General features: G+C 37.1%; 1 protein-coding gene across 1 annotated transcript in view; it reads right to left on the minus strand.

Annotated features, from left to right (window-relative positions):
- TENT4A (terminal nucleotidyltransferase 4A) overlaps positions 1–22,536 on the minus strand; it is a 54,991-nt gene that overhangs the window by 26,464 nt on the left and 5,991 nt on the right. The window contains exons 2-8 of the mRNA XM_003204844.4: positions 14,970–15,093; positions 13,522–13,568; positions 12,528–12,648; positions 10,913–11,020; positions 9,982–10,110; positions 8,806–9,019; positions 1,968–2,094 (exon numbers count right to left, since the gene is read on the minus strand). Of these exons, the coding sequence (XP_003204892.1) occupies positions 1,968–2,094; positions 8,806–9,019; positions 9,982–10,110; positions 10,913–11,020; positions 12,528–12,648; positions 13,522–13,568; positions 14,970–15,059 (836 nt within the window). The 5' untranslated portion in view covers positions 15,060–15,093. The remainder of the gene's footprint in view (positions 1–1,967; positions 2,095–8,805; positions 9,020–9,981; positions 10,111–10,912; positions 11,021–12,527; positions 12,649–13,521; positions 13,569–14,969; positions 15,094–22,536) is intronic.

A 22,536-nucleotide genomic window follows, 5' to 3' on the forward strand; every position in this document is an offset into this window, starting at 1 on the left:
ACTTCAAATGTTTTATTCGGAAGCTTAAACAAAATGACAGAGTAATTTGGATACGCCCATCCTGTTCTGGGGGTCATGTTAACATAGAACATGGATGAGTAAGGCCTGTGCTGCAAGAGCAAAATCTGACTTATTTTGAAACAGAGAATATCAGAAGCAGCAGTTGACTAGAAAGCTTTAAGTTACTTTAAGACTTTTGCTTCTTCAGGTTGGACTAACACTGGAAAAAAGGCAATGATCACTAAGAAAGATCCGAAAGCTACTGACATGGTTGGTAACATACAAAACAAGACCATACACAAGATGTAGACAGGTTTCCCCTGAAAAGAGTTGATAACAATTCAAACCCACCAGGGTTCATGCTTAAGGGAAAGACAGCCCCAGTTATGGCAACACTGAACAGGTTAGTCTTCATTGAAAGCTGCATCTTTTATGACACCTGACACACTGCTACCCGACTGAATAGTAAGTTACAGGTATGACAAGTTCTGAGACTCGTATCACCTAGCACAGACAGCCCAAAACAGGAGAAGGACAGGTCAGATGTATTAACACCTGCTGAAACACAGCCACTGGGATTTCTCAAGTTACTGTATGTAGGAAGTTCCAAGCAAGTGTACTACTAATGACTTCTGAGACTTGCATTAAATGCATTTACAAATGATGTCTAATATAAACAGAGGCACCCTATAAGAAAATGACTATGACCTTTGAAGAATCACAAAAGTTGTTAGAGCCTAAACCAAGGAAAACTTCATATATCCCTAGGTCCTTCTACCCATACGTACATAGGGATAAAGCAACACATTATCAGACAGTACACATTCAAGAGATGCACCTTAATCTTAACACAGCAATCTTAAATGTTAATGTGTAACACTTCCCACTCTTCCTATCTCCATCACAAGGGCATGAATTATCTCAGTCTTGAAATTTAGTTCCACAAGAAAATGGATTCACAGCCACTATTAAAACCTGTGAATATTAAAGGCAGGAACAAAAGTTGACTTCTTTATGGTAAACTTAGCATATATGCAGTTGTCTTACCAAATAATAAACTTACTATAGGGTAACTATTTCCTTTTGGAATTACATTAATGCTGGAAATTAACACCTTGACTAAAGTTTGCAATTTTATCTGTAAGGTTAACATGACTTCCAATAGCCACTTCTCTCTGAAATTAGCTGGGGAGCTCAGAACACTACTAGAATTCTAGGGAAGTCCCAGAGAAGATACATCCTCTATCTATCCCAGTTTGCACTGAAAGTTAGGATTAAACACCACATGCTAGAGCAGATACATGCATGAAAATATGACGTAGCTGTGATACCTTCATTTTTTTTCTCTTCATCAAAAAACACACTTCATAATTTGCAAAGTTAAGAGCTGAGAACACTGAGCTGTACAGTGTTTCTATGAAAGACATCAAAATGTGCTTTAAAAATGCCACATTTAGGAGTATGCTAGCTTTTAACATCAGTTCAAACATTACTGCCTGAATTTATTAATTTAAATTAATTTCATATGAAGCCTTTTAAAACAGTTTGGGTGTCACATAGAAGAGAGAACATTAGAGAACAGAGGAAATTTCTACTCTGACTAGTTTACACAAAATTTTGTTCAGACCCATTTCTCTGCAGTAATACAGATAAATCAAACCAAATTTCTAGTCAGCAGTCTTCTTTGCAATACTTCAGGCAGAACCTTTGTGGAGAGGCTACTCTGGCATTCTTCCACACTAAGAAACCTCACACTGGATTAATTCTGGCTTTTGTCATGCTGTCTTCATTTCAATGCTGCACATGAAGTTATTACGCTCTCATAGCACTGGACCAGCCTGAATTTCTAGGCAGATTTCAATACAACCGCAGTTAAACAATAAAGAGCAATATTCCTTTTATTGATTAGACTCAACATTCCTAATTGATTACAGAAACAAACAATATTCAAAAAGTGGACTAATTACCTCTCAGAATCTCTATTTGGATATGATCTTGCAAGTGGTGATACTGCATGGCTAAGAACAATGTAGGCATAATCAAAAACTTGTTTCACTTGCATGGCACCGTAAGAACTTCTGCCAACGTCGTTTCCTGAAATAATGTGACAATCATCAGATCACCTTTTTTAATATCAGTAACCAGAAAATCATTCATACTTAAAGCTCAGAAGCCTTAAAAATACAACTTTACTTTGTTTAAACTAGTCAGACCAAACTATTCATATCAGGTACAACTAAGTGTGCCCATCTCATTAAAGGATGCTAGCTTTAGGAATGACACTCAAAATTATGCATTCAGTACAGCATGTGAAAAATACTGATATACTACAGCCTGAAAGAAACAAAATATAGCTCTGAACAAAGCTTGAAACTGATCTCTAAGAAGGAACCTACCTCACTTACCAGTAAAGTTTTGGCAAGCCAAACTTAGCTTAGAATTTCACTTGTGCAACCGCATTATCTTCACTGAACCGATGGCCAGATATACTTACATCAACCCAATTTAAGCTTCTTAAAACTACAGCTGAATAAGCCAATGCATATAGGGTGCTTATCTTCTCAGGATAACCAATTTCTCAAAATCTTTACCATGTAGGATTCCACAAGTTTGTACACAAGCATTGCTTTTGCTCAAGTTCGCGTTAGTTCTTGACTGTCTCTTTAAGCACATTCTACATAGAGCAGAACTCCTTCCAAACCCAGTGCCTCATGAGGAACCACAGAAGTTATGAACATGCTAAAGCTTCAGTATCAGCGACCACATACAGGCATAGGCCTTCCATTTGACACCCAGGAAGACCTTGTCAGCGCTAGCAAGAAACCAGTTGGGGATTCTGTAGATGTATTTGGTACCAGACACCAAAGGTTCACTGTCACCACTCAATTTAAAGAACACTTGAAAATTATTTCCCTCAAATTGCATGCCCAAAATACAGATTAGATCTTGAGTGGGTAGAAAGCAGCTTATAGTAAAAGGCTTCCTCCTTCAGAACAATAATGTTGTGAGAACATTGGAAATGTACGAACCACTGAAAGTATTTATTTTAAGACTGTAAATGAAATCAATGCCACGAACAAGGTATAATAAAAATCCTCTTTGAAAATTGATACGCAAAGAATCAAGTCTATCACTTGGAAAGTGAATCTAACGAGGCTGAATTTGACTTGAGAGGAAACTTTCACTCACTTAAGTATATTGGTTTAGTAAGACATTACAGATATCATGCTAAAATTTGCCATCCAGGAAAAGCAGCATCAGCTTTACTACTTGACAATATACTGCAGTCCTTCAAGATTCTCCAACAATTATGCCATTTGAACAAGAAAGGGTAATTAAATGAAAATGGATTGGGAATCAGAGCACTTTGGGAACACAGGATGTTTTCAGTAACACATATGATTAATTTAAAATCTGATTACAAAAGACTTCATGTTTACTGAAGTAAATGACCATCTCACATAACATACTGCTGAGGTTTCCAGCAGTTACTAGATTTAAAACTATGAAAGACTCTTTAAAAGAGGCATTTACAACTGGAGTCCACCCTGAAGTAGAAGCAGGCCTTGGAAAGCAAACTTGGGAAGAAGCACGTTGTAGTTCAGTGCTTCACTGTTAAGTCGTTAACAGACACTTTCCCAAAGGATTTAGTCCAACGGTGACTGCATAGAGACCCAAGGTATGCCAGCAGTCAAGATAACAGAACAAAGACATTATACTAGAGAAAATAGATTAATTCAGTACATGTTCTCCAGGGGCAGAAGCAGCAACAATACTGTTTTCACTTAACAATGCACAAAAAAATTAAGCCAAAAAGCAATAAAGAAACAAATAGTATTTTCAAGAGGCTAAACACATGCAATTGCACCTACCACTACTACCACTAGATTTACATAACAGGAATTGAGTACACAGTCAATCAAATTACATTAACGTAGCCTATTATGCCATTAAGGCAACTACAGGTAATGCATATCCTGGAAGGAGCAAATGAAAATACTGATACCAACTGTAGGTCACTCCTTTTGACAGTAGTTGTCACCTCTGCCAGCAAAAGAAACCACAAGCCTTCCCTAATCCATAGCAAACCAAGGCAATTTGGTTTAAACCACTGAAGTTGTGTATGACTCTTCACTAAAGCAGATTTGAGAAGAGGCAGGATAACCCATGCCATAGCATGCCTAATTCCCTGGATTGCCTCACTCTGCACCTGTAATTGGTTCATAAAAATATCAGAATAAGTGGTTTTATTCAATTATACAGTTTGCAAGGCTTCTGACTGGCACCGCAGTTGAAAAGAAGGTATGGAAGCCAAAGCTATGCAACCTACTATGAATAGTACCCAGTTAAATCTGTATTTTTGGGAACAAATTATCTTCTGATAAATTATTCTTGTTAGGTCATCACATCTTACATACCTGAGCATCCTTTCATCACAATCTAAACCGAACAGTTAAAGCACAAGCCCAAATGCTTTCATGCAAATTCACAGACTACAACCTCAGATACATTAGTACATAATGTAATGATACATTAGTAAATAACAATGGTGCATAATTTCACATCTAATTCCATCCTCATTCATTTTTGTAAAAGAAGGGCTCATCCCTGAAGAAGCGCACCTAAGACTTCCTATCAGTACTATCACTGTCAAGTAGCCTTTCATTACCTGAAGCAGTTTCAAAAACATGGCCTGGAAGGGCAAAGGTACAACCATGAGCTAAGACAGAAGCAGACCTGGTTTTGTTATTACCCACTAATTAGATCTTTTCACAACACTTGATGTTCTTTCAGCTGCTACCCTCAGTGTATTTGCATATCTTTATAAATGCATGTATTTTATACACACATGTCAACGCCTTCTAATGACAAATAGCAGATACTGAAAACCTCTGGAAAGTTACTAAAACGGAATGCCAATAGCTGCCCGAGCTATTTGCTTCTCACGTTTGTGGCATATCAAGATAATTTGACCTATAAGTTAAATAGTCCCTTTCCAAGGAAACCATATGAAAATTAACATACAGAGCTTCTGTGAGTGACTACAATAATCCAGTAATACAGAATGAAGAACATCACCTTTCTCATGAAAAGAACAGCAGAAAGTAATCAGGTCTTAGATTATGATTATGACTTTCTACATTTGCTGCCACCAATCTGAACCAAGATCAAATCAGTCCTATCCTGAGCATCAAAAATATGCCTGATGAACCTTGATAATGTCCTCATAACTAGAAGTACAAAAAGAATCTCCAACAACTTGCTGAATAAATTCCAAAGTTGTGTTAAAATCACAGATTAAAGATTTGTGACCTACAATAAGAGTTTTGCCTTCCAAAACAGGATACTGGAAGGTGAATCCCACTTACAAACCTCTACAAGGATGATATAATTTACCCTGCTCCAATTTGCTCCCATGGGTTGCAATTCTCCTCAATAGTTTTTAGAAACTGATGCAGTAGTGGCTTCAAGAGATTTCACTGAAAATCCTTTCATTGGTTAATAATAAGGGAGAGATTTTCATCCCATTATCCTATCCTAGAACACTACTAAGTCAACGTAAAGAATCCTAAGGCATTAATGAAGATCAGACAGAAGTTACGACTTTAAGATGCATCACAGACTAGATTTGGTGCCTCAAAGCCAGATTAAGAGACTTCCCACTTCAAGTGTAGATTCCCAACATCTTTCTTGGAATCTGTGATCTCAAATCACAGAAATTATAAACCTCTCATGCTCAAAACTGTCTTGGAGACTCTCAGAGGAAATCCGGCAGCACCCAAGTAAATCTTGTCCAAGCTAAAGCCCACTACATCCAGAACTGATGCCTGTTCCTTCTGGATCTAGGAATCAATAATGACCTAAATGGGAACAACCAAAATATCAACCTGCTTTGATTGTTATTTATCTGTTAGTCAAACATTATTTTACACTAAAATGTGCCTCAGACCTAAAGAAACCAATTCCACTGAACTTAACCCTGTTCCCTCTAAAGTTACGAGTTTCACCTTTCAGCATCGTACTGTATTCATGAGGTCTTACTCAATGCTCTATTCTTACGTTATAGGAAATCTTACTCCTAGTTTCTTTTACTCCTAGTTCCAACAGATAAGTTCTGCAGCTTTATGGTAGCTACCAGAAAGTATCACTAGAGCCAAAAAAGATAATATATTTCAAGTTGTCAGCTTTTATTTGCCTTGTCAAAATACTTTCTCCTGTAAAAGTTACATCATCATAGTCTATAGATTATCACTTCAAATGTAATTCTTACCAGCTATTGAGACCATGCAACTATAGAGCTTCCTTCCAAATCACAGTTTTTTTTTTGCTACTGAGGATTTATGCTACAAGGAACAACTGAAAGCCCCTACTGGACATCTTATTTTTCCCTCTTCTTCAAGGAGAAAATAGAGAGAAGAAAAATTTAAAGGCTTAACTGTAAGTCAAAATTAAAATATTGTTCAGTGTAAGAAATTTCTAAGTCCTCAGTAGACAGGAAGATCAGATAAAGGTTTCTGATTCCAAAGAAGTGTAGTCATGCTGCCACTGAAATGGATTTTCAGGCAAATAATACACAGCTACTGAATGAAATAAACATGATAGAAGTTGTGCAAAACCATACTTAGGCCTGGCCAAGCACAGGAGTAATGATGGACACAAACTTAGAGCTACATATGTAGGAGTGATAGGACAAAACTATCCTAGCATGCAACCTGGTATAAAGTATGAACACTCAGTACATTGAGTATTTAGAAAGCAGCTGAACTTCAGTTTCTGAATTATTGGTTTTAAAGTGCTACGCATAACAGTCTATATCACAAGGTGTGATAGCATAAAGGTTAACTGTCAGTTACACTTCAGAAATACTAACACTTAAGTCCAAATTAACAAATTTCATTTTGTAAAAAAGTTGGTTTAGAATTCCAACTACAGATGATAATGTAAGTGGAATACAAACCAAGTATTACCAACTGACAGCTTTAAGGATCTTAATAAAAATTAGTCGCCATTACTCTGAACATTACTGAAAAGTCTTCAAGAAATCTGTTTTAACTTACAACAGGTATGCAACTAGAACTGACATTTGCTGAAGGTCCACATACAATTCAGAAGCCAACTACACATATCAGACTCCCCTACCAACACCACAATCTAGTCATTCCCTTGGTATACATTCATGAGCATACACCCATATTTCTGTGCAGTCTCTACTGTACCATCATGCAGAGCAAGTACATTATGAGTTGCATTTATTTCCTATATGGTATAATTTATATCATAAATGGCCTGGGTTGAAAAGGACCACAATGATCATCTAGATTCAACCCCTTGCCATGGGCAAGGGCACCAACCACCAGACCAGGCTGCCCAGAGCCACATCCAGCCTGACCTTGAATGTCTCCAGGGATGGGGCATCCACAACCTCCTTGGGCAACTTGTTCCAGTGTGTCACCACCCTCTGTGTGAGGAATCTCCTCCTAATATCTAACCTAAACCTCCCCTGTTTCAGTTTAAAACCATTCCCCCTTGTCCTATTACTATCAATCCTCATAAACAGCCATTCCCCTCCTGTTTATATGCTCCCTTCAAGTACTCGAAGGCCACAATGAGGTATCCCTGAAGCCTTCTCTTCTCCAAGCTAAGCAAGCCCTGTTCCCTCAACCTTTCGTCATAAGAGAGCTCCAGCCCTCTGATCATCTTTAGTGGCCCTCCTCTGGACCTGCTCTAAGAGCTCCACATCCTTCCTGTACTGGGTTCCCCAAGCCTGGATGCAGTACTCCAGATGGGGCCTCACAAGAGCTAAGTAGTGGGGGGACAATCACCAATCACCTCCTTCTTCCTGCTGGCCACCCCCTTTTTTTAAAAATGCAGCCCAGAACACAGCTGGCCTTCTGGGCTGCAGGTGCACACTGCTGGCTCATGTCCAGCTTCTTGTCCACCAGGACCTCCAAGTCCTTCTCCACAGGGCTGCTCTCAAGGAGATCTCCCAGCCTATATAAATACCTGGGATTGCCCCAGCCAAAGTGCAACCTTGCACTTGGCCTTCTTGAACCTTATTAGGTTCATATCGACTCACATCTCCAGCCTATCCACATCCCTCTGGATGGCTTCCTTTTCCTCCAGTGTATCAACTGCACCACTCAGCTTGGTGTCATCTGCAAACTTGCTGAGGGTGCACTCAATGCCATCGTCCGTATCACTGATAAAGAAGCCGAAGAGCACCAGTCCCCAAAACCAAGCCTTGGGGGACACCACTCGAAACCAGCCTCCAGCCAGACAAAGACCCATTGATCACAATCCTTTGGCTGCAACCAGCCAACCAGTCCTTAATCCACCAAACAGTCTATCTTTCAAATCCATACCTCTCTATATTGGAGAGGAGGATGTGGTTATATGTAGAATAGCACCACAGACTGTGGCAGGAAAAGCTATATCTTCCTTTCTCTCATTGCAAAAAATCCAAACTGTTCTCCCTACTAGTAACTCCTCTTCCAGGATTTCCTAGATCTCTTTCCATCATTATTTCCACCACTGCAAGAGAACTTTAAGTACACATTTCTGAACTTCCAGTGCATCGTTTATTTGAGTTGTTTGGATACAATCTAGTTTACTCAGGCTAAGAATCCTCGCATATTTTGGTTCCTTACCCCTTAGTCCATCTCAGTTGGTGTATCTCACCACCAAGAAGCCTTTTCTCTGAGCTGCTTCTCAACACATTTAACAGATTTAAGAGACTCTGAAGTAAGTCTGAGAGTAAAAGTTGAGCCAGAGTCCCAGGGTACTGCAAGAAGCATACAGTCTTACCAGGCAACAGAGGATCTTCAATACATAACATGGATGGTCTGTATCCATTTGTCATTACTTTCATGATTTCTTCTTTGGCAATATAGGCACCTCCATTTTTTATTCTAATACCAGTTTTCAAGTAGTTAAAATTTCTTCCATAGAGTTCAAAAAATTCTATCAGAAGCATTCCAAGGTTTTCATCAGCTCTTCTGGCATCAATTCTTGGATGCAGCTGTGACAGAACAGTTACTAATTATTAAAAATCATCATTTGTCAGACTACAACAGTACAACAAAAGCTCTCATTTAAACAGTTGAGTATAATCTCTACAAAAGTCTGAATTGAGTCATTAATTCGTGTACTTAAACTGTTTTTATGTAACTAAGAGGGGGCAGCACTTCAGCAGCATACGGAAAAAGAATTATTTCTTGCCACCTCTAAACCTCTTTCTAAGCCAATAGTAATGAAGCATAAAGAACCATAAAATCATTAAGGTTGGAAAAGACCACTACTGCATTAAGGTTTAGTAACAGAGTAATAGTTCTTTGTTTCTTTTTTAAAAAAAAAAATCAGGCTTAATGTTTTCAGAAGCAGAAAAACTATTTGCTCCAACTAAAGTAGCTCTTTAATCCACCTCCTATTATGTACTTCATACTCATAGAAATATTACTGCCACAGAAATACATTGGTAGTTAATAGTCATTAATGATGTCTAAAATATCTGCCAGTTTTAAGGATGTTAAAGCTTAACCGATGAACATATAATTAAAACAGCTTGACTGTTTAATTTCTTAACAAACACCAGAATCAACTACTCTCCACATTCAGTACCAGTAGTCTACGAAGTAGCAGACCAACTGCATCCAAGCAGATTTAACACCAGGAAGACCATTCAGGTACCGGAATAGACATAGAAAGTGGTGTAATCCTCATCACAGGACCTGTTATAGAAAGCAATGCACTGCCTCTATGCTGTAACAGATCTCCTGTTGCTATTCCAATTCACAAGTCTTAAGAGGTTTTAGGTGTAGTCTAACAGAGTTGCCAATGATCAAACATCTAGAGCTATAGCAGAATAAAACTATGCATTGCTATGGGATTGTAAAGAAACAGCATCTTCACTAAGAAGGCTGAGTGACAGAAACCAAGATAGTTTAAGGAACACACAAGCAAATAAATATGGGACAGACTTACCTGCAGGAAACTAATTGCCATTAAAATAAGGCTATAAGAGCTAATTCCACCAGTAAAAACTTCATTCAAGTCCCTCTGAAGTAGGAACTGTTTTAATACTAAAATCAAGTAAGGCAGCAAGGAATATTTCTGCAAAGCAAAATAGTTTTTATCAAAGATACTGCCAACATTCCAAAACAAAGCAAATACTAAATCTCAAAATAAGATTCATCTAATACAAAAATGTTGTTCAGTAGTGCGCCATTACGCGTTTCCTCAGTAAGAGCTGAAACATGCACATACACAAAACTTACGCAAATACAAAACATGCAAATGCACAAACTCATACTTGATCTAGTAGCCTACATAAATTTAACTCCTCCCATCTCCTTCCTAACAGGATTATCTCCAAATTCATCATTGATTATCAGCCTAATTCAGTCAATGCTTTTCATCTAAACAGTACTTTTAATGCACAGTGTAAAAATGAGCTTGATCGTAAGTACTTACATACAGAATAATTGTCATTAGACACTGTCTAACAAGACTGTATTCATATTCAAGCATCACTAAAATTTAATGTAAAATTTAAAGTAAGCAAAACCTAAACAGCCTTGCTTTAGAAACCAGCTGCAAATCTAGATATGACTGTTCAAATCCATTCAAAATACATTTCTGCACACAAGCATCCAGCATTCAACTATCAGAAAATTATGTAACAATACTCAGCTTCCATCCTTACAGTTCTAGCTTACAAAGCTTGAGCCTTAAAAAAAAAAACAACTATCTTTCTACCGAAGCAACATAATTAAAATACCCATGCTTAATTAGTACTAATGAAAACAGTCTTCAACAATAAGTTTTCAAAAGTCTTAAGCCATACCAAAAAAGGTTATCTAAGCATCTAGTGTATCCTTGATAAGTAGTATAACATTCATTGTACAGCTGATACCTTCATGTATTCCTTGATAAATCGAGCTGCCTTCACACCAGTTTCTACATTAAAACTGATGTCAACTTTTACTTCTGTCTCCTGGTCAGTGAGTTTTATTATTGGTACCTGAGAAGATGAAAATAAGATTTTATGAGTCCCCAGAAATGCAACACTGGTGCTCCTCTCCGGCTACTCAACATACATGGATACTATCAGCCCAAATAAACATATTTACCAAGACAAGGAAATGTGTTATTGAGAAAGTTCCTGACAGTGAACAATTTTTAGTGAGGTGATTAAAATAATAGTATATATGACCATGTTAACTATCTCTCATGTACACTCCCATAGCTGTTATGTTATCTGCCTCTATCTGCAGTATCTGAGCTATTTTGTAAGACAAGTAAATTTACTTAATTTAATGACTAAGGGAGTCATTAATAGGAGATACTGTACTCCCATAACTTGTAAGAATTGCAGTCATCTGACCTAGCAGTGTGCCATTTCAGCTTGCTAAACTGACAGAAGAAAAAATAAAGCAGTAAAAATAAAGGGCTGCCCATTGATTTATCAAATCGAACTGGTTCACTGCAATCAAATGAAATCCAGATTGGATAAAAAGCAAAGCAGGAACAACAGTACTCCTCCTGGCAGCAGAAAATCATGACAGAATTACTGAATATTCACTTTGGTCTCACACCACTGCCTTGAGAACAGTATCCCACAAAATGGTATTATAAGCATGTTATCTCAAAGACAACCTAAACTTCAGCTCATACATGTATTTGAAGTTGAAGTTCTAGCAATTATTTTTCATCTGAAAGAGCAGATTTATAACTTCATTTTATACCAACAGCGGAGGGAATAAAAGATGCTAGTGAAATTAATAAACCTATTATCTTTCACTAAGTGCTACAGCTAATATAAAAATCTCACCCTCAGATAAACCAAAGAATACCAGAGCTATTGTTATGTGCTGCTAACACTACAAAGCTGTAGGAACTTTCTGAATCTTGAAAAGTCACTACTTCAAAGGCCACAGAAGGGAGCAACTTACTAAAATAAATTCACAACATTCCACTTGGTCTCCTGAAGGAAACACTTGTTCAGTAATGTAATATTCTCACATTACACTTTTAGCACATTCAGTGTTTGATCCGTTAGAGTCACAAGCCAGATGCAAGAAACACTACACATCAAGCTTGGTTAAGCTTAGAACATTTCAATATACCATGAAAAACAAGACTTCAAGCAGTTTTTTCAAATTCAGTAACCCCAGTTACCATTCCCTGGCTAAATACAAGTCCTCTTAAAATTCTATGAAAAAACACGATATAGTTAACCTATCTTACACTTTGGGAATGCAAACTTTCAGGAGATATTTATTGGCAATATGAGCACAAGATACGACCTTACAGCAAACAGAGTACACAATTACTGTTCTCCATATCATAACCCCTATATACTATTGCTAAGCACGTGCATTTTAAAATTTTGCCTCAATAGAGCAAAACATTGTGCTTAAGACATCAACTGTTTCAAAATGGTTCAATATTAAGAATATTAATCACCAAGTGTTATGTTAAGGAGTCTGAAAATTTTTCTGTTAATTATTCCGAAGATTGTTACTTACCGTAGCTTTATCAAGTACTTTGATGGAATATGGCTCAGCCACATTGTGTTTTCTTAGTGCTTGCTCCAGCAACTGTAAAGGGGGGCGTTCCCATTTCCCAAAAACAACTAAGTCAATATCACTAGACAAAAAGAACAGATATGAAATGCATTACGTGCAAGACACAATAGTCCCCTTAAAAAAAAGGGCCAAATCGCTCTTCTACATGTTTCAAGTCCTCCAGCATAAGCACTTTTCAACTTCTAACAATCTAGATTTCTAAGTTAGCTTTAGTAACATTAAGAGACAGGCCAGCATGCTTTTGGATCCTAGCTTCTTGCTTCCAATCCTCTGATAAGTTCTAGAGACAACTCCTTCCTTTTTTCTTCCTTGCACCCTACCACTGATTTCCACAGCCCCAGTCCAATTCTGTCCCTCACCTACTCATGTTGTTAATAATACCAACAATTCTTATCAGTCATTCTTCACAGAAATTAAATTCCCTGTGCTTACTGAAAAAATTATTTTAAGACAACACAGTCTTTAAGACAGTTACAAAAAATTTCCTACCAACTTTATAACCCCCAATATGTATTGAACCATTAAGTGATAAAAGACACACTCAAAGCACACTATACTCTCCAAAGAGTTGAGAGATCCCAGCTGTGATGACTTCTAATTTTGCAGTTACAGTGTGACACACAGTAACTTTATTTAAAAAACAGTCTTTAAATAGCAAGTTCTAAATTGGTCAGTTCTACTGAAACTTAAAATGCCAAAGATTAACCCCAAAGAAAGAAAATACATTTATCAAAGCATCCCCAACCACTTAGTACTGACACTGGTATCAAATATTTATCAAATCTAAGTTGAATAGCTCTTCCCTTGGTCATGTGGGGTACTAAACAAATGCTTTACTGACACATTTACACATTCCAGTCTCTGAATTCCTCCCCAGATTTTACCAGTACTCTAAAAGAAATCAAGCTTTAGATAAAAGCAAATCATTACTTACCTAGTTGGAAGATATAGCCCTGTACTAAAGCTGCCAAATATCTGGACCTGAGGGGGGGGAAAAAAAAATAAAAAAAAAAATCACTGAAATCACTCATGAATGCTCATTTAGCTCTCTCAAGATTTATTAACATTTTCCTGGACCTGTTACAGATGCAGCCCAGTAAATAAAGTTGAGACTTTCCTTTGTACACTGTTTTGCTTGTAGAAATGCATTTTCTCTTACAGATGCAACTTAACAGGAAATTGTATTTTTGAGATATGAAGTGACTACAAAGCCAGCAAGCCAGAAAACAAAAACTTTTGAGAAGTCCTTTTCCTTATTTATTTCCAGTTCTACAGAAGTATAAGCTGCTATAAGTTTCCCTCTTTCCTGTGCTCTCTTCCCTCATAAGACAGCTTTATTGATTATTTCTGGAAGCATTTTCTTAATTTGTTAGGTTTAAAACATCTAATTATTCAATTTATAAGGAACACAAACACTCCAAATGTCACTGTAAGGATGACAAATTATGGTAGATATTGAGGAGGAAGCTTGAGAGAAGTTCGCAGTTCAGATCAGATGCTTTCACCATGCTTCTATCCTAGAGAACTGAAATCCTCCTCCTCCATTGCAGCACAATTGGCAAGTTTATCCCTTTGAAGTGACCCATGAAAAGGCTGTGCCACTTCCATGCCTATAATTGTTCCATGATCTACAGAAACCTTACTACTAAGGAAAATTGCAGGTAAAGATGAAGACAGCACTTACAGTATTTTTAGCTCAACACTGTGCCCACAATCCTCAGTCTCTCATTGAAGCTTATGAAATCATAACAGTCCGAAATGTTTTTACGCCTGTTAATAACATCATCCTTCTAACTACAGATAGAGTTGTTATCAATATAGTTTGCATTAAGTTCCTTCTGGGCCATTTCCATTTGGAAGCAGCTTGCGCTTTTGATAAAGGGTTTGAAAATGAAAGATTTTGGTTGGAAGATACGTCCAGAAGTCAAATTTTCCCTACTAAAGCACAACTGAAGTAATTCCCTCAATGTCACGTTTGTTACAGATGCAAAAAAGAAATTTAATTTTCAGAACTGCCCTGTTACATAATATTTATAAGTATTCATATAGTCAGGATTCCTTGTGGATACATATCATTTTAATATTTTGTAAGTTTTAAGAAACCTTTAAGAAACACTTCCTAAGGTGGACAGCTCTTCATATCCACAGTTCTGAAAACGAAAAACTATCTGTAGTCTCCATTAACCTGATATAAAGGTTTTAAGTTTCCTATACTTTTTAAAATATCACTCTAACAGTATTTCAAGTAAACCACATTAAGCCTCATCTGTTCACTTCTGAAAAACAAAAACCAAAATAATAGCAAAAATAGCAAAAACCAAAAATAATACGCTAATTGAGCTCTATAATATAATAGCAAACCAGCACTTAAGCTATACTCACATCAGCTGTAGGCCAAAGATCTTTGATGACCGTTTCTATCCTTTTCACCACTTCTCTTCTCATAGCTGCTTCTTCCGGACGAGGGGACATGAAGTCATAGAAGTCAATTATTTCTTCATGTAGTCTAAAGGAGAAAGCACCATAATTACAATTATAATCTAAATATTAGAACAAATTTCACCTCTAAAAAAAAGCCATAGGTTTTGTTTCATATCGCCATCCAAAATCAGCAGTAATTTCAAGAAAAGTGAGTGTCACTGAAATTAGGTTTTAGAACAGGAAGCTGGACAGCTTCAGGTCTAGGACTGGTGGGGACAGGGAGCTGATACACTTAATTTTCACGGCAGCACATAACAGTAATCTCAGCAATACCTACACATCAGCTCTCACTATATTACCCAACTGTTAAAGATGTAAAATAACACATCAAGAACGCAGGTAGACATTTGCTACCCTTCTTACACGCTGAACAATGAAGTAGGAATTCAATTTCTGACTCCCTCACTGCTTGCTTTAAAAAAAAAAAATGAAACCCACACAACAATATAAACATGGACTAACAAACACAGAAACAATGAAAATCTTCAAATAGGTATGCTCTCGAGGGGCCTATACCTCTGCTTATGTGGAAATTTCCACAGAAGGCTATAAAAGGGATATCTGAGTAGTCCTTGATACAAAAACATACATGTGGACAAATGGGGATTTCTTTGACAATCCAAGCCATTTACAAGCCATTCATTCATACAGGAAATTACTTTTCAACTGAACTTATGAAGGACTGTTAAATATATTCTCAAGTGGAAAATACATTAATAGCAGTGCTACACGAGATTTCATAGTCTTTATATACATGTTAATTGCTTCAATTTTCCACCTTCCTGATACTATAGAACACTCACTGACAACTGAGAATTAAGATGAATTTAAATTTCAAGATGAATGTAAACGGTTACTTACAATAAAAAGGCACAAAGCCATGCCAAACAAAAAAAAACAATTTGTTGAAATGGGATATTAGCAACATCTTTAGCAAAAAGTTCACAATTCAGTGTACTGAAATCTGAACAATGACCTCAAAAACAAACAAATTCAACCCATCCATTAATAGATTTAGTCTTCCAAAATCAAATGTTTATACTACTAGAACTCCAGTTTTGTATTTCTATGACCATTTTGTAACTCACTTTACTAGGGAATTCCTATCCTATCAGATATCCTCCAAAAGACCACACTTGGAAGGCACTGCTCACACTTCTTAAGTGTCAGAATTCCTTTCTATACGTGAGGATTGTAACATCAAAGCATGAAGATGCTACTTTTAATTTAGCATTATCATTTGGCTTTCCTCTTAAATGTTTAGCTGTAGATCAGTAGTTTAACTACAGTCGACAACCTAAATTTTTCTATTGAATGAATGAACGCATTTCCAAACTTCAGAGCAAGAGAAGAGGTTCAAAGCTAACATACTCATTTTATTTCTAGGAAGGTTGATACTCCCTCCCTCCCCAAAGATAAGAGAAAAAGTAACTGAGCATATGTAACAGCAGTGAAGCCCAACTAAATACTTCCTGTTGTCCTGTTTAAAAGAAATCAGGAGTAGATAGATACAGAGTGAAAGCAATAGAAGACAAAGCAGTTAGCCAGTTGCCTTGCAGCAATTCTATGCCTCCACTAAGTTTGACACACTTTCACAGTGGATACCAAACGTGCATTAGCTCAGAAGACTTGTGGATTTCTCCATGTCTTTAGTCCATTTATGCTTTTGTCACTTACAATATTCTAACGACAAATTAAGTATGTATCATGGTAATCAAGTGCTTTACTTTAAAGTAATTTACAGACAATAGTTTATTTGATGCTCTTTTTCTTGAAGAAAAATGTGATTACTCACAGCTCATATTTTGCAAACAATATTTTGTAGGCACTAAATTCACTCATCTCTATCCACAAAGTTTTTTTTCTGAGCTAACAATCCTCACTATTCTTCTGTCCTTACACAGGAGCGGGTTCAAAGCTTGATTGCTGGTGACTTTCTTCAGCTCATTTTCAGCTGCACCATGTTTTTGGCAGGTGACCAGTTACACACCACTTACTCCATAGCACACTTATTTTACTATCCATTACATGCTTATTTTATTGTCTGTTACTACTAACTGCTATTTCAGGATCTCTGAGCACACAGCTACTCTTCAGAAGTTATTCTGAAGGAGCTTTGAAAGCTCTTCTGAACAATTACCAATTGCCCACTCACTTGGCACAAGCTACCCGAGTTATTTACTTTTCTTCAGATTTGTATCTCAGTATTTACCAGCATTTAATTTCATCTGCAATTCTGTAGCCTAACGAATAATAAACTCCCACTGCAACCATCTGCAGTCAGCTCTGGCTTTCTACTTATCTTAGTGCTCTGGCTCCTTTCTCATTAATTTCTTCCCTCCAGGTACTTATGAATATATCAAGCAACCAAGTCTTAAGTAATTCCACCGATACTCTTCCTTCATTATTATTATAACGTGAATAATTTATTCTTTTCTTTGGTTACTTATAAGCAGTTAGTTAGCCTGTAAGTTCAGCAAACCTATGGCAGGCTGCCCAGAGAGGCTGTGGATGCCCCGTCCCTGCAGGTGTTCAAGGCCAGGTTGGATGTGGCCCTGAGCAGGTTGGTCTAGTATTAAATGCGGAGACTGGCAGCTCTGCCTGCAGCAGGGGAGTTGAAGGTTGATGATCCTCAAGGTCTCTTCCAATCTAAGCCACTTTATGATCCTATGACTTTTTTTTAAGGCTTTCAAAAAGAAAAAAAAACAAAAAACCCTCAAACACCCTTCAAAAAAAAAAATCCAACAGCTCTGCTAGCACTGACCACACAAGTAAGGATTAAGGATGAATCCTTCACAGGACTAAAGGCAGCTGTCTGACAGATCTTCATTAACGCCTGCACTAGATCCTTTGTGTTTACTCATGCAAATCAGCTGTGTTACAATATCAGCCAGATTCAACCACTCCCAGACATTGCTGAAAAAAAATGTGCTCTTAGGAGCCATTCTGTAGTAGAGAAGAATAGGGTTCTCAATCCTCAACACATTGCACTGTGCTCTGTGTCAGCTTTCAGCAGCAGCCTCTAGTTTGTTAGTGAGGTCAGAAAAAAACAGCAAGCACACCTGCACTCTCTCACAGCAGTGTCCCAGTGAGCCTCAGTTCAGATGACCAACAGTCACAATCCTTAGCCAGATCATGAAACAATCAAAAGAATACTAGCCTGCTTTTCTTCTGGTCATCTACATTTTCTCTTATGCTGCCAAGAAAGCATTTAATACTTCAGTTTGCATGGGACATAGCAGTGTCAAGGCTGTCTTCTAGTCCAAACTCCATGCTAGAGTTTTGTGGCAAAGCTCTCTAGAATTCCTCAGAATATACCATCAGACATGGCTATGGAATAGTTACCACATTGCAGAGGGTTTAAACACTCTTTACTGAAATTTTAGGTTACAATTTCTGAACAAAGAAAGTGAGAACTTCAAGCCTTCCTCTGGAAAAAAATAAAAATAAAAAGCAATGCAATTAGAACATTTAGTTTTTACTATATGATTTGCCTTCTTTTAAGAATTCTTTCATACCTCTAATTCTATGAGCACTCGTGAACCTAGCGAGTTTTAATTGCTTTTGATGTGTAAGATTCCCAATTTTTAATGCACTTCCAAATCAACTCTCAAATTTTCTGCCTTAACAGACTTCCCTCCTTCCCATTTCACCTGTTTCTATTTTTCAGTGAATGTCATCAACACGGTCTAAGCTTTCTGTGTAAGTATCAATGCCATCTTCAGAATCAGTGTATGACATTTCAACTTAGCATTTTCAAATACTTTAACCTCTTTGTCACTTCTTTTGGCTTCTTTGTAAAATGTTTCTCAAAAATTAATTTTTTAATTTTTTTAAACTTTTTTTTAAACTTGAGTATTATTGTAGTTGGTATTTTCTAAAGCTCTCTGCTCAAGATTACAGGAATACCAGCCACACAAAAAGTAGCTCTGCTATGCATAGAGCCAGATGCTGTGTGCTGCTCAGGCCTATCCTGGAGAAACTTCTACACTAGTTGCAGGAATCATCCGGTCTCCAAAACCCGATAACAGCATGATATTCATGCAGTCAATATATGGATAGACTCCAGATAAATATTTTGCCCATGGAGCTCCTCTGATCTTCATAAGCACTAGTCATCTTAGTCAGAAACACAAAAGGATCTTAATGATTGAGAAGAAAATTTCCATTTGCAGCACAAGGTATTTGCAAGTAAGAAATAATACGTTAAAGAGAAATAGAAGTGTTGCTTTTTTTTTTTAAGTAAGAGATTTCTTCATCTCCTTCTAGCTTCTCAAAAAGTTTAGGCTCTAATAGCATCCCACCATGTACCTACCACTATTGCTGTTTATGATTCCTACACTATGGCTTTCTTAAAGCTGAGCATATTAACTGACTAGTTAAAAAGGCAATTTCATCATAATTACACAAATATTGGAACTTAAATTGAAATGTAGCATTCTGCTTGTGGAGGGCAAAAGATTAGAATACAGGGATGCAGAAGAGTGTAGTAGGTGCAAGTAGCCACTATTTCCATGATGGTAACATCAAGGAGAAAGCTAATCACTCACTACTGCCATTACTGCTAAGCACAGTAAACATCTGCTGCTTCCAGTGAAACATGCAACAGAGCAGACACCTTGTTTACCAAAAATTTACCCTTTACCATTTAAGGAAAGCAAAGATATACTTCTAATCTTCAGGTGAAAATAAGACCAAGAAGATACATCCTCAGATTTTTATAATGTCTCTCTTTAAAGGAAGGTTTCTAAGAGATCATTTACCTTACTCATCATTTACTGTACCTGCAAGTATTATACACATAACATTCGTTACCTCAAGGTAATGAAACAAAAATCATAAAATGCATCAACAATCTAGAAAGTGAATGAAAAACTACAGATTTCATTCCCTCAGGTAAGTATATTCTTTTCATGTCTACACTATTAGGCACACAAATTTGTTTTCAGACCTATACATGACTGCGTCATTTATATTTAACTGGTTACTGAAAAATATATTCTTTACTTATTTGAGTATTTTTCTAAATGAGAAGTCTAAGGAAACAGTCAAGAATCCTAATAAAAGAATAGATGCCACAGTTACAGCATGTGTGCAACATTAGCACTGCATAGGAAAGAGAGCATTTCAACACAAGCTTTAATGAAAGAGCATTCACAAACAAGAAGATAGATTTTGAGTGAAGTAACAACCTTGAAAAGTGCCTGAAGAATTAGCTGCTTCAAGCTTAAATGGTGAAAGTCCCAGAAGCCACTATGCATATTTCAGTCCTCTGTTGAAGTACTCTACTTTCACAGCTCTAACTACTGGAACACACAATTGTGTTATAATGAAAATACAGGTGAAATGAAACTAAAGCAACTATACACACACTTTGTTAAAACAGTGTTGCAGCCAAAATAGTTTAATATATACAGAATTGAAACAATTGTATATTCTGATATGCAGATTTTTTTTTTCAGTATTATCTAGGATGAAGCCACGTGGAAGAGTAACAGAACTAGAACTAAGACCTACTAGAGGATATTAACTGACAGTTCATCCCTTCCCACACCACACAACACCCATCACGTGCTCCCACTTTGGATTTCCTCACTACCATCAATGCTCAGATAACAGTACTCTATGCTTACAGGTTAGATAAGCTACAAAAACATAATACTACATTCACACAGTAATACAAGACCAGCTCGCAGCAGTATTCTGTGTAATTCAGACAATTACCTTTAGCATTATAATTGGAAGGCAGCAAACTCAGAACAGCAAAAGAAAACTCAGCTACATAACTTCAGAGGGAATAGAGGAAAAGTACATTTGCTCTCATCCATATAATAAAGAGTGCAGTTTAAGATCTACTGTACCTTTTCCACAAGAGATCTTGTTTCCTCTCTAAGCTTTCTTTGCCCCAAATGCTTGGGATCAGACCCTGTCCTAATTTTAAGTTGAGTTTCTGGAGGATTATAATTTACTCCTTTAGAGCATCTGGAAGTTCAAGCACTCAAGAAGCTAAGCTTGCTTCACACTTCAAACCAACTGATTTATGCTGCACACTTCCAGACTTAGGAGAATATGTCTGCATTTTGTTAGAGGAAAAGAATCAAAACCTTATCTGTTTTTTGAAGCATATCAATTCAATAAGACTCAACCAATTTGCTTCTTAATGACTGGATATACCTTGAAAAAGCTACACTGCACCAAGAGCAATGTTATACTAAGAACAAGAAAAGAAGCTGATATACTAGTAGCTCCAAGTTGATACATGACAAAATAGATCTGCTATGCAAGCTTCTGAACAGCTGTACGATACTCCCAACAGGCTTCTGGTCTTCACCACAACACCAAGCAAATGCCACATTATTTTGTTGCATCAACGAAGGAGCTTACCATATGTTAAACCTTGGAATTGCATCAGCAAGCACACTGTGCCAATAAATCGAACCGCTAAACACTGCAATCCCTGTCTTAATACTGTTCTTTTCCAAACATGGCAAGTGATTAATATCCCACACAAACCAGAAAGGTTGCAACAGCAGAAACATTAGTGATGAGAAACTAATTATGCCCATAGCAGGTATTTATTGCGTGGCATTAGCCACTGTAACATTTCAGTGAAGCAATGCGACTTAGTCTTGAGCAGCACACAGAATAATTCAAAACACACCTATGTGTCACAGCACCAACAGCAGCAAATCCTACACTTTGAATACCTCCACAGGTCAACAAAATCTCTTCTGAATAGAAGTATTGCTGCAGTTTCCTATAAAAACGAGGAAGTTTCTCAATCGAAGAATCTTAACCAAAAGAATAGGTGTTTAAAAGCATACTGAAGAGAACGTGGTTGCACAGCAGAAGTTTGACTGCTCATCAGATTCCAGGGAAAAAAGACCTTGTCACAATATTCCATCAGAAGATGTCTTCAAAAATCTGAAGTCACGTAAAGCAGGAAAAGAGGATTCAAAGATTAGAGACATTAAGAAGAATGAGGAAAAACATGACATAAGCTCATGCTTAAAGATAAATTAGCCAGGGAGACAAAAAAGATGCTTCTGTTAAGCAAAAAGTTGTTTTGTGGACTTGCCGGGTAGTTTTTTGTTTTGGTGGGGTTTCTTTGTGTTGTTGTTTGTTGGTTTGTTTTTTTGCCTTCCTGTCTGGCTTGTTTTAATTCTTCAGAGAGGTTTCCCTGGTCCCTGATTTTACAGGCAGAACCTGCCCCAAACATACATTTTTCTACCCATTCTTCCTTATTCACCAAAACTAGCATTTGTATCAGGGGAACATGGAGAAGGCTTTCTTTTTTATTTTAAATAATTTGTTTTGACATTCATAATAGTCAAACCAATAAAAGGTAGAATCAGTGCAATGCATAAAGTTATGAGTACATCAAAATGTCAACACAGCTTTCTTAAAAGGAAGTACTGACTCAAAGAAAACCACTAGGAATTACTCGCAAGAATCAGTGAACCACAAA

Source organism: Meleagris gallopavo, chromosome 3, assembly GCF_000146605.3.
Source record: "Meleagris gallopavo isolate NT-WF06-2002-E0010 breed Aviagen turkey brand Nicholas breeding stock chromosome 3, Turkey_5.1, whole genome shotgun sequence".
Taxonomy (NCBI): domain Eukaryota; kingdom Metazoa; phylum Chordata; class Aves; order Galliformes; family Phasianidae; genus Meleagris; species Meleagris gallopavo.